The 15,450-nt window shown below is 42.4% G+C and overlaps 1 protein-coding gene across 2 annotated transcripts in view; it reads right to left on the reverse strand.

The window, feature by feature from the left end:
• Positions 1–15,450, reverse strand: part of CNNM2 (cyclin and CBS domain divalent metal cation transport mediator 2) — a 144,438-nt gene that overhangs the window by 19,271 nt on the left and 109,717 nt on the right. For both annotated transcript variants that reach the window (XM_057736063.1, XM_057736062.1), the window contains exons 2-4: positions 5,735–5,878; positions 2,868–3,005; positions 652–821 (exon numbers count right to left, since the gene is read on the reverse strand). In XM_057736063.1, coding sequence (XP_057592046.1) covers positions 652–821; positions 2,868–3,005; positions 5,735–5,878 — 452 coding nt within the window. The remainder of the gene's footprint in view (positions 1–651; positions 822–2,867; positions 3,006–5,734; positions 5,879–15,450) is intronic.

A 15,450-nucleotide genomic window follows, 5' to 3' on the forward strand; every position in this document is an offset into this window, starting at 1 on the left:
CACAGAAGCCCCTCCAGGAGGGTTCAGAATGGATGGACCTTCTCAGCTTATATAGTGGATTATATTACAGTGAGAAGGAGGCAAGTCACCATTGCCATGAGAGGCTGTGATTATCCCAACAGTTCCTCGTTAAAACAGAATCTGGTTAGTAACCAGGAATAAAAACGATAATAAATGGATTATTTTGATGGCGTTAAGGGAGGAGACCATAAGGCACCTCTAGCGAGCTGTGCAAGACCAAGTCCTGATGAGGGATGGAAGAAAGAAAAGATGTTAAAAAGACGCTCCAAGCAACTCATAACACTTAAATTTCCAATGCCCAGCCAAGATTTAGACATGCACAGGGAACTCCCCAAACTTTCCAACAAAAATACAAACACCTGCATTCACCCTTCTCCAAATGAATGCCTCAACGCCTCAGCAATCATTAAGTGCCCGTCAGAATTGGAAATTAAAGTAACTAATAACATTGCTTTATACTGAAATTGTTCGCAGATATGAAAACGGGGAGATGAAATTCTCCCACCTACAAGGCCACCCCAGAAGTTAAGTATGTAATCCTTGACTCCCATTCACCTACGCCAAGTCTCCTCAGAACCAGAAAGGTGGGTACTCAATAAGATCAAACAACAACTGATTAATTCTTCTGACCTGCAAAATGAGAACGAAGTAGTCTACAGGTTTGTTTCGCTGGTAGAGGTAGTATTCTGGGGCTTTCTTGTTCTTCTCATCATACTTCAGTTCCTGGATGACATTGGGGTGCTTTAGCAGCCTTAGAAGGATCTTCTCTGACATCTGGGATGGGCTAAATGCTTCTACTTCTATAGATATAAACACAACTTGATATTACACTTCAAATGGATGGAAAAAAATGATACTAGTGATTACGGTGTTTAGAGAAAAGAATACTTGGAATTGAAGCGATACAGTATGGATTGACAAGACTTCCATTTGGTGATCCGCTGGGGGCAGATTACCTGGGAGAAATTAGAAAGTGCTGAATTCTCATGTCTGTTGCTTTAAAATTTTTCCTTTTCAACCTGTCATTGGTTTCAGTTCTCACAAAAATACCCTCATTTTCTGACTGACACAAAGGAACATCAACCAGAAGCAGGCTCCAGGACTGCCGGGACACCCTGCAACGGGCCACAGAAGACCGGCTGTCCGACAACAGCCAAAGGAAGAAGCAGAGGTCAGGAAGCGTCTAGGTGTGGGTTAGTACCAGGTGCACAGACGCAGTGCTTCACATCTCATTCTCCCATTCAACTACCCTAAGAAAGTCTGGGAACAAAGGAAGGTAGAGCTTCAGAATAAAAGCAAGGCACGTGCACACATCAACATGCACTCCAACTTGCTAATTAAAAAAAAGTAATGTTGATCTGAATCTACAAAGAGATTGATTTTATTAAAATAACAAAACCCAAAATTACTGACTTCAGGGCGCTCTACTGAAAGTGGGCTTTATGGTATCTCAGAGGCAGAGCAGGGTAACATTTAGTTTTCAACTGTGGTTCTTAAATGATGAGGAACAATATTATCAGAAACAGAAAATAACAAGCAAGTTAAAGATATTGCTCATGTGTTTTAAAATTTTTTAAATTATGTTCTACGTGAGACAAATTCTGCATTAGCTTCTGTGACTTTTTTGCAATAACAAAATAAGATAGTACATTGTGGAAATTTTGGAAAATACAGAAAAAGGTAAAGAAAATAAAATCACCTATAAATCAACCACTTCTACCCATTTTGAGCAACTGGTGAGCACTGCGTCCCAATACCTCACCTCGGCGTGAGCGCCGCGTGCGTGAGTGTGCACACACACACACGGATAATCTTGTGTGCACGTGGTTTTATATTCTGTTTCTTCTCACTTTACATTAAATTATGAGTATTTTCCCATGTCATAAATATTACATGGTAAGCATTTCCAGGTATCTGAAAATATGATCTTAAAGAGTGCATAACATTCCATCACGGGGCTGCCGTTAGCCTTCTTTTCAAAATATCTTAAGTACACTGCATTCAGATGAAAGGCGTGGGCTGCCCATCTTGGACACAGACGTCTTCTACAGGCCACTGGGTACTCTTAGATTTTCTCACACTTCCCCTGGTCAACAGAGCTCACCCTTCGCCTAGAGAGCCATCTGGGGATGTGAGCAGGGTCAGTCAGGCTCTCAAGTCCGTTTGACCTTGACCTCTCTGGAGCAGTCAGTGCTGGCTGGGTTGGTGGTTTAATAATGTGAACACTTGCCTCCTGGAATGGACCCAAGTTAACAATCTGATTTGAAGAGGCCATCAAGAAATCCATGTCAGAGTTCTTAGAATTTCTGATTTCATTAAAACCATAAAGGGTAAAGATTTAATTTTGAAAATTTATTGTTCTTCTTTGCAAATCATAGCACCTGTGTCACCACGGATGTCCAACTGTTCTTCCGAGGCAAGCTGAAGAGAGAGCTACTCAACTGTCCGACACACCACGAGGTGGTGTCTGGTTTGCACTGTCCGCCTGCTCCGCCAGCTGGCTCTCCCCTGGACTGAGCTGAAGCGGATGGCCTGGCCTACAGTTCACATGCAGTGTGGCACTAACATTCATCCTTACCTTTCAGACCAATTTTAAGTTACTGGTCCACCCCTGGTAAATGTCTCAGAGGGTTCATGCCGACACTGAACATGGGAGAGGAGAGAATTTAAAAAGAAAAAAACATAACAAAACAAACAAAACAAAGAAACAAAAAACAAAACACAAAAGTGGCATTACTTATCACCCCATTTCCCAGTCTCCACCCCCAGCCCACCCCAGTCAGCGGTGGGTGAGAAACTTGCTCCAGGGTTGGCAGAGATTTCAAACTGTGATAAGCTGCACTTGCCTGTTGCTAGGAAACGGTGCATGGCCAGGAGAAGCTGTGGTGATATTTTAACCTTCATCTCGCTGTCTGTCTGCTTAAAGGCAGAAAAATCTTGCTTTCTTTCTCGATGGGCCACTTTCTTTTTCGTTCTGTTATCAGCTGAGGGACGAATGAGAAAAGGAAAAAGTAAGAAAATGCATTCCGTTAGATCAGGGCTCCTTTTGAATGAAAATGACAACATATTGGGAAGGCGAGGCTCTCTCTCCAGATGGTAGGCATACTCCATACAAGCGCCACATGCAAAGGGGAAGGGAGAGAGAGGCCTCCTCAGACCAGCGCCGCAGTCGTGACTGTGACACAATCCAAAGTAAGAAACCACAGGCAACCCGATGAGGAGCAGCTATCGCCACACTTGGTGAAGATCTTCAGAGCCCTTAGAAGTACATTATTGGGCAGCTGTAGACAAGAATCCTCCCCTCGTAGAGCCTACACAACCACATAGCAACAGAGCACGTAGCCCGGAGCACACACAGGCTCCTGCTACTTGGGTCGCCACATTGCAGTGAAGAATAACTGTGCTACAGAAGACACAGGGAAGCGTGCCCCTGCCTTTAAGAGGCTCGCAGCCTCTGCTGAAGGAGGGGACACACACACACACACACACACACACACACACACAATCTCAAGAAACAAACAAGAACACTTTCATGGAACAGTATTTTAATAATAATATCTGTTAACTGCATTTCTACCCCAGACCATGAGATCCTCAAGGTCAAGCACATACAAAGGAAGATTCAGAACAGAGGTCCACACGCCTCCCCTGCAGAGGGCTGCACAGTATATACTTCAGACTCATGGGCCACGCATGCTCTGTTGCAGCTCCTCAACTCTGCTGTTTGGCGAAAAGCAGCCACATGTAAATGAATTAGCAGGGCTGTGCTGCAGTAAAACTTTATTATGGATATGAAGTTTTAATTTCGTATCATTTTTGCATGTCACAAAATAAAATTATCCCTTCGATTTTTTTTTCAACAAGTGAAAAACGTAAAAAACATTTTTACGTTGTGGGTCATATAAAAACAGATGGCAGGCACTTGAGGGCTGGAGTTTGCCAATCCTTGATCTAGAAGGTGTCTAATGCAAAACCTTTTTTCAAGTATTTTTCTGGACAAAGTAATGATCAAGAAAAAACTAGGTTAGAGACAGCATCCTAATTGCTTGCTTTTTTTTCCCCAAGAATCATGAGTCTTTACATCACCATTTCATGCCGAGGGCAAAACAGCGTGATTACTAACTAGGCTTGTCCTGGGGAGAAGGCGATCATGACCTATAATTTTCCCGTCTCAAATTCTCTTTAGAATCAGGAAGCACAAATCAATGCAAGCATTTCTAAATAATTTTCTAATGACAAAGGTAGTCATCCTCCCTGATCTGAATCAAGAATATACCTGAACCACAAGTTCAGCATCTCAACTCAGGAAGACATGTAGAAATCAGTCTCATCAAGGTTTAAAAGAAATGAACTGAAGTGTAAACGTAAGAGCTCATAAATGTCTAGATTATCTTTCTCACAATGAGGATTACCCTGGGGAAACACATAAATATGCAGAGACACACTTGGTATTAAACAGTCACTGTGAGAAAGGATGAAAAGAATGTAAACACACAATTAACAATATTCTCTATTATGAAATCTCTAATTATTCTCCAGGAGTCAAAAGGATAAAACACATAGGAACTGGTGTGTTTTAAAGAACATTATACAGATGTGAGGGAAAAAATAAGATACATTTTCAGAAGCAGGTCAAGAGTTAAATACAAAATTTATTTTTTTAAGGGTGCGTGGAGGACTTTTTAAATTTTAAAATTAGGGACATTCCCTTCTAACAGGACTGAATAAAAATCACCCTGCTTTGAGCAAGCCTGGCTTTGTCCTGGGTGCTTCAGGCCATTTGAACGGTCCATTTTCCCCTCCAAGTCATGCTTTAAAAGCCAAACAGGACAAAAAGAGCCCAGATTCTCTTTCTCTATACCACCTTTGAGAGCCCCTAACATCTCAGGCCTTGAGCCATCTTTGGCATTAAGAATCTCTTGAAAGAGTCTTACTTTGCTAGGAGTGAGGCTAAGGAAGAAGGTTTAAGCTCCACAGTCCAACAGTTGCAGACTTTAATGAGACAGGATTCAAGTTCAATGCTCAGCTCAGGATCAAGCCTACTCCTGGGCAAACAGGTGTGGATACTCTCCTTCCCCTGTCCTGATCCAAGCCCACCTCTCAAAAGGCAGAGAAGGAGCTAAAACACATTTTTTGTTGTGTACCCTAACCTGTCCTGCTTTCTCTATATACCCCGCCGCACCACCACTGCCCCAGGAAAACTACACCTGCAAACCTCACCTCTACCCTGGGCCATGGGTCCTGGAACAAGGAAATTTCAACAGTTGCTATCCATCAATCCATCCAACAACCCCCCCACTCCCTTCTAAGTATCTGAATTATGACCTTAAGTAAGTCAGAAATTTATCTGAAAACAATGTGCCTAATTGTGTAAAATGAATATTTAGTAAAGAATAATTCTTCTTCCAGATGTAAAATAAATATGAAAACCAAGAATGGAGGTTCCTGTTCGGGGCTAGTAATGCCCAGATCAATGGTTAGAAGCAATTGGCTTTTCAAAAAAACATGGCCAGTTGACATCAAAGGACTTGCCTCTTCTTCCCTGATGAAGGGACTGGAATAAAATATACTGGTAGGCAGTACCCAGCCTACACACACAGTGCATAATTAGAAACAGGCAGACAACAGCTGGAGAGATGTCAGATGACTCACAAACAACATGACAAATAAAAGCAAAGGTTTTGGAAAATTACATTCAGGCAATGGTACTCACTGTATAAATCTGTTTCATCTAGAATCTCAGATTTGATGATTTCTTCAATCACATCCTCTAATGTGACAATTCCCAGAACTTCATAAAATGGATCCCCTTCCCCCTCATTGTTTACTCGCTGCACAATAGCCAGGTGAGATTTACCTTTAAAGAAAAGAAAACAAAGAGGTAATTTTCAGAGGAAAGTGTCTTAACTCCTGAATGAAGTCCTATAAATGATTACGGTAAAAACAGCAGCAAACGCAGATACCAGATTATCAAAGTCTACCTTTCCGCATTTAAAAATGGTTTGGAAATACCACAAACAAACAGAAAAGCTTCATGGGCCATAGAAAGTAAGACCAGTTAAGCCAGAAAGCATTATTGTCTACACACACGTACCATCGTGTTACCATTTACTTCCTAATGGATTTGGTCTTCCGTTATGTCAGCTCTTCCTTTGTGACCTTTTAGCAACTGCTACCTTACTTTAGGAGAGCAGTTCTCAAAGTGTGGTCTGTGGACCCCTAGGGGTGCCCAAGACCCTTTTAGGAGAGTCAGCAAAGTCAAACTATTTTCATTTAGAATACTAAAATGTTCCTGGAATTTTCCACTGTGTTGATATTTGCACCAATGGTGTAAAAGTGCCTGAGCGCAAATCAAGGCAGCGGTAGCAGTGGTCACTATACTAGTGGTCACTGTCTTCTCCACCACACACACACACATGGAAAGGTGAAAAAAAATCAGTTCCTCTTAAGAATACCTTTTCAATTAGGAGTTTGGGATTAAAATATACACACTATCATATATAAAATAGATAACCAACAAGGACCTACTGTATAGCACAGGGATGTCTACTCAATATCTTGTAATAACCTATAATGGAATATATACACAGGAATACATGAATCACACACACATACACATTTATGAATCATTCTTCCGTATACCTGAAACTAACACAACACTGTAAATCAACTATATTTCAATGAAAATTTAAAAATAAAATAATTCTTTTCAGGAGGAAAAAAAGAATATCCTTGATGAAGCAGTAAAATTTATTACTTTCATTATATCCTGATTCCCAGGACCTGTCTGTCAATACTGTACATGAAAAACAGCGAAGTACCATAAAACACTTCTGTTGCACTCTGAAGTACGATAGCTGTTTTGAGCACAAGGACTCATGCAAACTGGGTTGCAAGTTGCACCAGCCACTTTTTTCATTGAACATCATTTTTATTTGAAAGAATGACTACCAAACAAACTGTGGTTATTTCAACTTGGATATCTGGCAGGCATTTTCTTGAAAATGAACAAGATGAGCCTGTTCCATTAAGGAAAACAACAGCAGTGTTTGCTGCCAAAGATAACATCTGAGCTTTCAAGGGAAAATTAGAATTTGGGGAAACTTGTATCCACCACCAAGAGCTTAAGAGCTTCTCAGGAAAGACTTTTCTGATGAGACAGGTGGTGCTATTAACAAATGTGATTTAAAAAATACTGAACAATAAAATGTGTCAGCATTTCAAAGATCTGCAAAACTCTGTGAACCAGTATTTTCCAAATGACCATGGCCATGATGTTACCAAATCGTGCATGGGTAAATGATTTATTCAGAATGCAATACATAACAGTGGATTTTTTTAAAAAAACTTTTTATTTTGCAGTAATTTTAGATTTACAGAAAAGTTGCAAAGACAGTAGAGTTCCTGTATACTCTTTACTCAGTCTCCCCCAATGATAACATCTTACTTGATTTATCACGATATATTCATCAAAACTAGAAATTGACAGGGATATGGTAATGTTCAGTACATTCCAGATTTTATATGGATTTCACCAGTTTTTCCATTAATGTCCTCTTTCTGGTCAAGTATGCAATCCAGAGTGCCACACTGCATTTAGCTGTCATGTCTTCCCAGGTTCCTCTGGTCTGTGACAGTTTCCCAGTCTTCCCTTGTTTTTCATGACCTTGACAGTCAAGTAGTACTGGTTAGTTACTCTGTAGAATGACCTCTGCTCTGGATATGTCTGATGTTTTTCTCACGATTAGACTGGGATTATGAGTCTTCTCGTTACATCATATCAGGTCTCACATGGCAGCCACACATCACAGGTGATGCTCACCTTCACCACTTGGTTAAGGTAGTATTTCCCAGGTTTCTCCACTGCAAAGTTACTAATTTTTCCCTTTCCCTCACTCTACTTTTTGGAAGCAAGTCACTAGGTCTAGCCCACCCCCAGGGAGGGGTAAGCAGTAAGAATTAAGCTCTACTTCCTGGAGTCAGGGAGTAGCTACATAGATTATTCAGAATTCTTCTGTAAGGTAGATTCCAGACCAAACGATTTTAATGTAACAGTGCACCAAAAGTCCACTGGCATAGTTTCAGATTCTGTATTCCAGCTAACCTTTAAGAAATTTTCACTTGGGGATTTCCCTGGTGGCACAGTGGTTAATCTGCCTGCCAATGCAGGGGACACAGGTTTGAGCCGTGGTCTGGGAAGATCCCACATGCCACGGAGCAAATAAGCCCATGTACCAAAACCACTGAGCACACGTGCTGCAGCTACTGAAGGCCGCGCACCTAGAGCCCGTGCTCTATAATAAGAGAAGCCACTGCAATAAGAAGCCTGCGCACCGCAGCGAAGAGTAGCCCCTGCTCTCCACAAATAGAGAAAGCCCGTGCAGCAACGAAGACCCAACACAGCCAGTAATTAATTAATTATTTAAAAAAAAGAAACTATCCCTTGGGGAGTTTTGGTATGTTATCAAAGAAGCACTTCCACAATTATTCAAAAAGGCTATTAAAATACCCCTCCTTCTTCCAAATACATATCTGTGTGAGGCCAGATTTTCTTCACATATTTCAATTAAAACAGTATACAGCACAGACTGAATGCAAAAGAGAATCCAGCTGCCCTCCATTTAGCTAGATTTAATAAAGAGATACACAGAAAGGTAAACAACAGCACTATTTATATTTTTGGAAAAACGTTATTTTTAATAAAAATGTTATTTATGTTAACATGTAATGGATTTATGATTATCCCTTGAAAATGAATAAGTAAATGTTTAAAAATTCTTGGGTTTCGTTTCAAATATAGTAAACATCAAAAAGATATAACCTATAAAGAAGAGCACATGCTGTGAAGCTGACCAGTCCTGTATGTGAACTCCAGCATTGCCACTTTAGCCATCACCAGCCATGTCATCATGAGCAAACTACATAACTTTTTTTTTTAATGCTAATTTAGCTGAAGGCCTAATTTGAACCATTAGCTTTTTTTTAATATACATTTATTTATTTATTGGCTGCGTTGGGTCTTCATTGCTGCGCACAGGCTTTCTCTAGTGGCAGCGAGCGAGCAGGGGCTACTCTTCATTGCAGTGCACAGGCTTCTCATTGCAGTGGCTCCTCTTTGTTGTGGAGCACAGGCTCTAGGCATGTGGGCGTCAGTAGTTGTGGCACTTGGGCTCAAAGGTTGTGGCTCGCAGGCTCTAGAGTACAGGTTCAGCAGTTGTGGCGCACAGGCTTAGTTGCTCCGCGCCATGTGGGATCTTCCCAGACCAGGGCTCAAACCTGTGTCCGTTGTATTGGCAGGCAGATTCTTAACCACTGCGCCACCAGGAAAGTCCCCTATGTAACTTTTCTAAGCCTCACTCTCCTCTTCTTTAAACCCAGATTTAGGATAATTGCTGCCACACTGGATTATCATGAGTATCAGAGATAACGTTGGTACCTAGCAAAGACAGTGCCTGGGATCCACTGGGTGATCAATAAATGGTAGCTCCTATTAATTTATTAATATTCTTCCTCAATTCTAAGGCTCCATCAATGTATTACCAGCTTAGTTAGAGAAAAAAAAAGCCCACTACATTAAATGTACACTGTGGTTAAAAGATGCATTTCAATTTCAGAAAGATCTTTTAAAATACTAAATTTATCTCAAACACCAATATTGGTTTTCCCAACCCAAGACATGCAAGGTATCTGAAACTTATCCTTAAGTTAAGCCAAGGAGACGTGATATCTAAAAATTTCATGATCAGTTAACATGTATATTATTTTTTTAAATGTCAGAGTGAGGTGGGTTTTTGGGGGGGGTGTGAGTGAGAGGGTGTCCTTTAAATAAAGTTTACTTAAAACTTCAAACTGGGTGAGTTTGCTCAGACACAACCAGCCAGACAAACTAAAAATACCCTGAAGGCCAGGTCTGATCACGTTCCCAGCACTTACTCAGAGACTGCCTTTGGTTCTGTAGGTTTGTCCGCCCTTTTCCGCTCTGCCTCCGACCCCTCTTTAGGCAACACTGTCTGGAGGCCCAGAAGTTTAGATTGTTAGACAATTAGGCATCCTAACAATTTGCATCTTTAGCATGCTCACGCTTAAAGAATGAAAATATTTTGAGCAAATGAGACTAGGAGGGAAACTTATCAGCAATAGATATAAACACCGCATCAGGTCAAGTCAATTCTAGTCTAGTCAATTTGGTTCGGTCAGTTTCTCACATCTGCTTTCCCAAGGACCCAAACATAAGCAGTTAAAAATTCTTGGTGAATGCTGTCTGTCGAAAGTTAAATTCTTTTGCTATTCCCAGCTTGTGATCATTTAAAAGGAATTTTCCAAAGCAAGGTCTAATATTAGACTCAAAATGAAGTTTCCATTCCACTGAGGCGCTATTCTCACCAAAGTAACTACCGCATAATCAGATTGTCTTGGAGCAATTCGTTTAAATGCAGATGGACATACTTGAAATACCAGCTCAACAGCACCAACAGATCTGACTGGAAAGGGCCTTACTCTAGGAGAAATTATTCATGTAAGCTAGGCTTCTTAGACTGAAAATTAAGTTTTCTTCCGAGCTCACTTGTACCCTTTCACACCCCACCTCCAATGTTGAAACTTCTTCATCTGCCCCAGAGCCACATATTTTTAGCTTTGGAATTCCTGGTGAGAAGTCTTGTTTTTTGAACCTTCTTCCCAGTAAGCAGTACGAAAAAAATGATACCCCTCTTCTCTAATCGTGCTTTTGGAGGACAGCGATATAAGGTACTTCTTCCCCCACTTAACCGTTCACTGCAGGGAATTCAGTCTTCGGCCTCATCAATGCAGCAATCAAAAGGAAAATGTAAACTTGTCAACATAGAAATTTTAAAAACTGAGCTCAAACAGTATCCTTCTTAATCTGAGTCTTGGAGGGATTAAGCCAGTATTGAAAGCAGCAGAGCAATGTTGGGGAAACAAATAAAAGACATTTATAAACCAAAAACTAGAAAAGATTATAAACTGATGGACTCTTAACCTCCAAAAAGAAGAATGAAAATACAGCAGTCAGCACAATATGCAATTTCAGGCATTAAGTAGCACTAAAACTTTAAATATACGTAGATTAAATAAACTTGATTAACTACAGAATAAAGCAGGCACTGCTGTCACAATTAGGGCTTGGAGACAGCCCTCTGTGGCTAGTTATATTCTTGCAGTCATGCAGTATCCATGTCATTTCAAACCGTCCTGAAATTTTAACCATAGTCTCTCTCCACCTAGTCTGGTCCTAGATCACTAAGGGATCACTAAGTCAGACCTAAGAGAATCTATGCAGGCCTATCTTCAGAGTTCAGGGCGCTATAAATACATTTCCGTTCAAATTCAGAATTATAATCAAGTTATTATTAAATAATCACCTAAATTTTAACTGCTACATGCTCAAAACAGGGCACTTGCACAGATGAAATTACAAGAACATGTCTTCATTGTGAGGCAGGCTAGGTAAAGTCATCGATACACAGTAAAACTGGGGTCAAGTTTCTGCCTCTGCCTGCTTCCACTGCTCCCACATCAAAGCACTGCATATTCTCTCTAGAGAGTCAGCCCAGAAAGGTAGCAGGCTGCCACACTCACATCTTTTAACCTTAACCACAATGCTAGGCTCAAATTCTGAAAGACAGATATCATTTGTATTTTGAGAGGAATAATTAGCAAGACCATGATTAGACTGACAAAGGGTACCTTAACCGCCTGTTGAAAATATGGACTCGCTTGCTGTCACACAAGTTCGATGTCAATCATGTGAGATGGAACAGTAGACAGGGTAACTGAAATAGCTAAGGAAGAAAACCAAGAGGGTAGATGAAGTAGAACGGAGCCGTGACACAGCTGAGCTAATAACAAGTGACAGGCAGTAGTCCAAGAGACCTAACAATGAGAGAACGAGGCAGAAAGAGTCCTAAAATGCCACTCGAACAGCAGGAAGAAAACAACCAAGATTCAACAATGAGAAACTAAAGCCAAACGTTTTGTATCTGCCATGGCTGCTGTGTCGCAGAACTGCAGGGGCACAGAATGCGAGGCCTAAGCTTCCCCGGAGGCTGTGCAGTGTCGCGGCCGCTCACTAAACAGGGGTAGGGCAAATGAGGCGCTTGATATGCCTTTGTTTTCAAACATTTCCCAGTTTATCTAACGTAAGGACTGTAATAATTCAGTAAGTAAAAATCAATAATAAAGTTCCTAAGATTTAGTTCTATGGAAGTAGTGATAAAAGAAAGAAATGCTAAGTCAGAATTCAGGTCCCCTGTCACTAAAACAAAACAGGATGGAGGACAGATTTGGATGGCCATACTTAAGATCTCCCAAGGAAACCAGTTTGCATATTAGTCATCAAGGAAGTCAATACACTTCAAATAGCATTAGAGTTAGATTTAGTCTGATTTACAAAAAGTGAACAAACTGATCAATGAGCTAATGTTTATGAACATAAATTTATAATCCATAAAACACAATGCTATGTACGTATCCATGAACTAGTCACACAAATCCATTTGTTCACTCAGTAAACATGTGCTGAATGCCTACTATGTGCCAGGCTCGTACCTCAGGAATCAAGACAAAGCTCCGGCTTTCAAGGAACATTCTGGCAGGGGAGACCGACATTAAGGGAAACACAGTATAAAAACACGTCAGATTGTATAAAATGTGCTGTGGAGAACAAAAAAGCAGGGGCCGAATTACTCCATACAGGCTAGCCAGGGAAAGGCCTCCCTGGTAAAGGGACAGTTGAGCAGTGCTAAAGAACATCGTGGAGCCCAAGGAAGCAAGGAAGGGGCCGGGGAAGACGCTTCAGGTGGAGGGAACGATGGAGCCCTGAAGAGGGGAGACCCGGCATGCGTGAGGGGAAGCAAGGAGGCCGGTGTGGCTGCAACAGAGTGAGCCGGAGAGGAAGAAGCAAAGGTGGGGGGGAGGGCGGATCATGTCCCCATTACATTTTTGGAGGTGGGAAGTCACTGAGCTGAAGAGCCACTTGATCTGTATTGTTTTGAAAGGATCGGTGGCTGCTGTGGTAAGAAAAGCCTTGGCGGCTGGTGGGAGGGAGACGCAGTGGGGAAGGCAGAGCCAGGAAAGGGAAACCCGGTGAAGAAGTTATGTCAGCGATTCCAACGAGACGGGACGGTGGCCGGGACCGGATGGTAACAGTGGAGGGGTGAGAAGTACTTAGATTCCAGGCATGTATTTTAGAAAGAGCCAACAGGTTTTGCTGATGGACTGAATGTAGGCGGGAGGGAAGGAGACAAGCCAAGGCTGAGTCTAAGATTTGGGGGTCTGAGTAGTGGGGAGGATAGAGCTGCCTTTTACTGAGGAGCACTGTGGAAGGTACATGTCTAGAAGGAAGAAATCAGTTCAGTTTTAGACAGGTTAAGTTCAAGATGGCTACTAGACATCCTAGTGGAAATGTGAAACAGGCAGTTACATACCTAAGTACAGAATGAAAGAGAGAGAGAGAGATGTGGGTTACAGATGAAACGTGAGAACCCCCCAGAGAAGAGAGCCTAGTGAAGCCAGATACCGGAGGAGATCACCAAGAGAGAGGGTGTGGGCAGAGAAAAGATCCCAGCACTGAGCCTGGGGCGGCGGACGTCTCATAGTGCAGGAAGTGGAGATACAGCCAAGAAGGAGACTGAGAAGGAGGGGCTGGTGAGGTGAGCAGAGAATAGAGAGAATGGTGTTTTGGAAGCCAAATTTTTAAAAACTACCTCAAGAAGCAGAAAAGAGTCAGAAGTATCAAATGCAGCCAAAAGGTCATGAAAGATGATTTTGGTGACGAGATACTCAAGAAAGGTCAGAGAGGAAGAGTCCAAGGATTATCACCTCAGTGCCATCCGCTGTGATTTCCACAGCAGCCCTTCCTGCTTTTAACAGGGACACACACACTGGCCTGCTTCTGCCAGGCAGCCTTCACCAGAGAGAAAAGGGCTGTGTCTTTAGACAGAGTCTGGTTTGTCCTCCCCCAAATAACACCTCCCTCTTTTGAGTACCCACTTCTGGAAATGATGCCATCAGATCTCCAATCACCCAGGCTTACACATCTAAATCACATCACCTTTGCCTCTTCTCTCCATTTCTCCCAACCCTTTTTTTTTTCTTTTTAATGAAGAATGAATGAATGAATATATATCTACATTCAAGAACGTGTATAAAATGCACAGAACTACCACCCAGGAGGAACCAGAGGGGTCAGGGCCTAACAGTGGACTTCAGGGGTGTAGGAGGCAGGAAGGGGGGGGAGCAGCAGGAACGGGGAACAGAGCGGGACAGGAGAAGCAGCTAAGCAGGGTAAGCAGACTTCAGCAGGTTCCGAGGGGAGTACAGGCCTGCCTGTGGCCTCTCCAGTAGGACCTCCTTTCTGCAACCCCCTCTCTCTGTTAATAGCAGGTCCTCCCAAATAGATGACCTGGTGGTCCAGCAACATATCTAACGATGACTCAGTGGCAATACAACCTCAGAACAAGGGCAGCAATGCTCCTACTCCATGTAGCCTACGTGGAAGACTGTGCTCAGGTCTGGGTCTCGTATTTTATAAGAGGCAAACTGAGGCGAGAACTACCAAGATCTTGTAAGATGTACAAACTATGGCACATGGGAAGGAAATGGAGGCCAGAGACATTGAGCCAGAGGAGAAACCTGGGCAGGGATGAGGCAGGATGGCAGGCTTCAAATCTCTGAAGCAGAAAGCAACCGTTTGGTTCTTGTGCCTCCTCAGCGGACAGCTTGCTACCTACACACTCGTACCTCACTTACCACAAGGTTAGTTGTTTCCCTAATTAGATCATAAACTACTTGACGACAGGGACCTCTGTGTTACTCGTCTTTGTATCACTCTTCATCTGCAGGTCCCGCCAAGTCTAGCACAGTAACTAACACTTACATACACAAAGGTAAAACTTACAAAACCACAAAATAATTATATCATTCTGTTACTCAAGGTGCTCATTTTCCATCAACAACAAAATTTAAAAGAGAATGTGTGAGTAGAGTTTAAAGGCCATCAGGAATCTGGTCCCCAAAACCCCCATCTTTCCATCTTTTTGTCTCCATCATATTCCTCTTTCGCTCTCATTGTCCAGCCAATCAAATGACTTGATTTTCTCCAGTTGTACCCTCCATGGTTTTACTCAACCCCACAGAACAAGCAGGAAGGAGCCTCTGCTCCGGGGAAGGATCAGCAATCCCAGTAGCCCGACCCCTCCACGCACGGCCCTAACGCAAGCCCCTGGGACCGCCCCACCTCGGCCACAGCACAGTCACACCTAACTCCTGACAAAGCCACACCCGGGCTGGGAGTACCTGGGTCTCTACATCTCTTAATAGTAGATAGGGGCCTATCTCTTAATAGGCTCCTACCCTACCCATCGCCCTCTCAACTCAACAGGTGCAAAATCAGAAGAAAAAGAAACCTTG

Source organism: Hippopotamus amphibius, chromosome 5 (genome assembly GCF_030028045.1).
Source record: "Hippopotamus amphibius kiboko isolate mHipAmp2 chromosome 5, mHipAmp2.hap2, whole genome shotgun sequence".
Classification (NCBI taxonomy): domain Eukaryota; kingdom Metazoa; phylum Chordata; class Mammalia; order Artiodactyla; family Hippopotamidae; genus Hippopotamus; species Hippopotamus amphibius.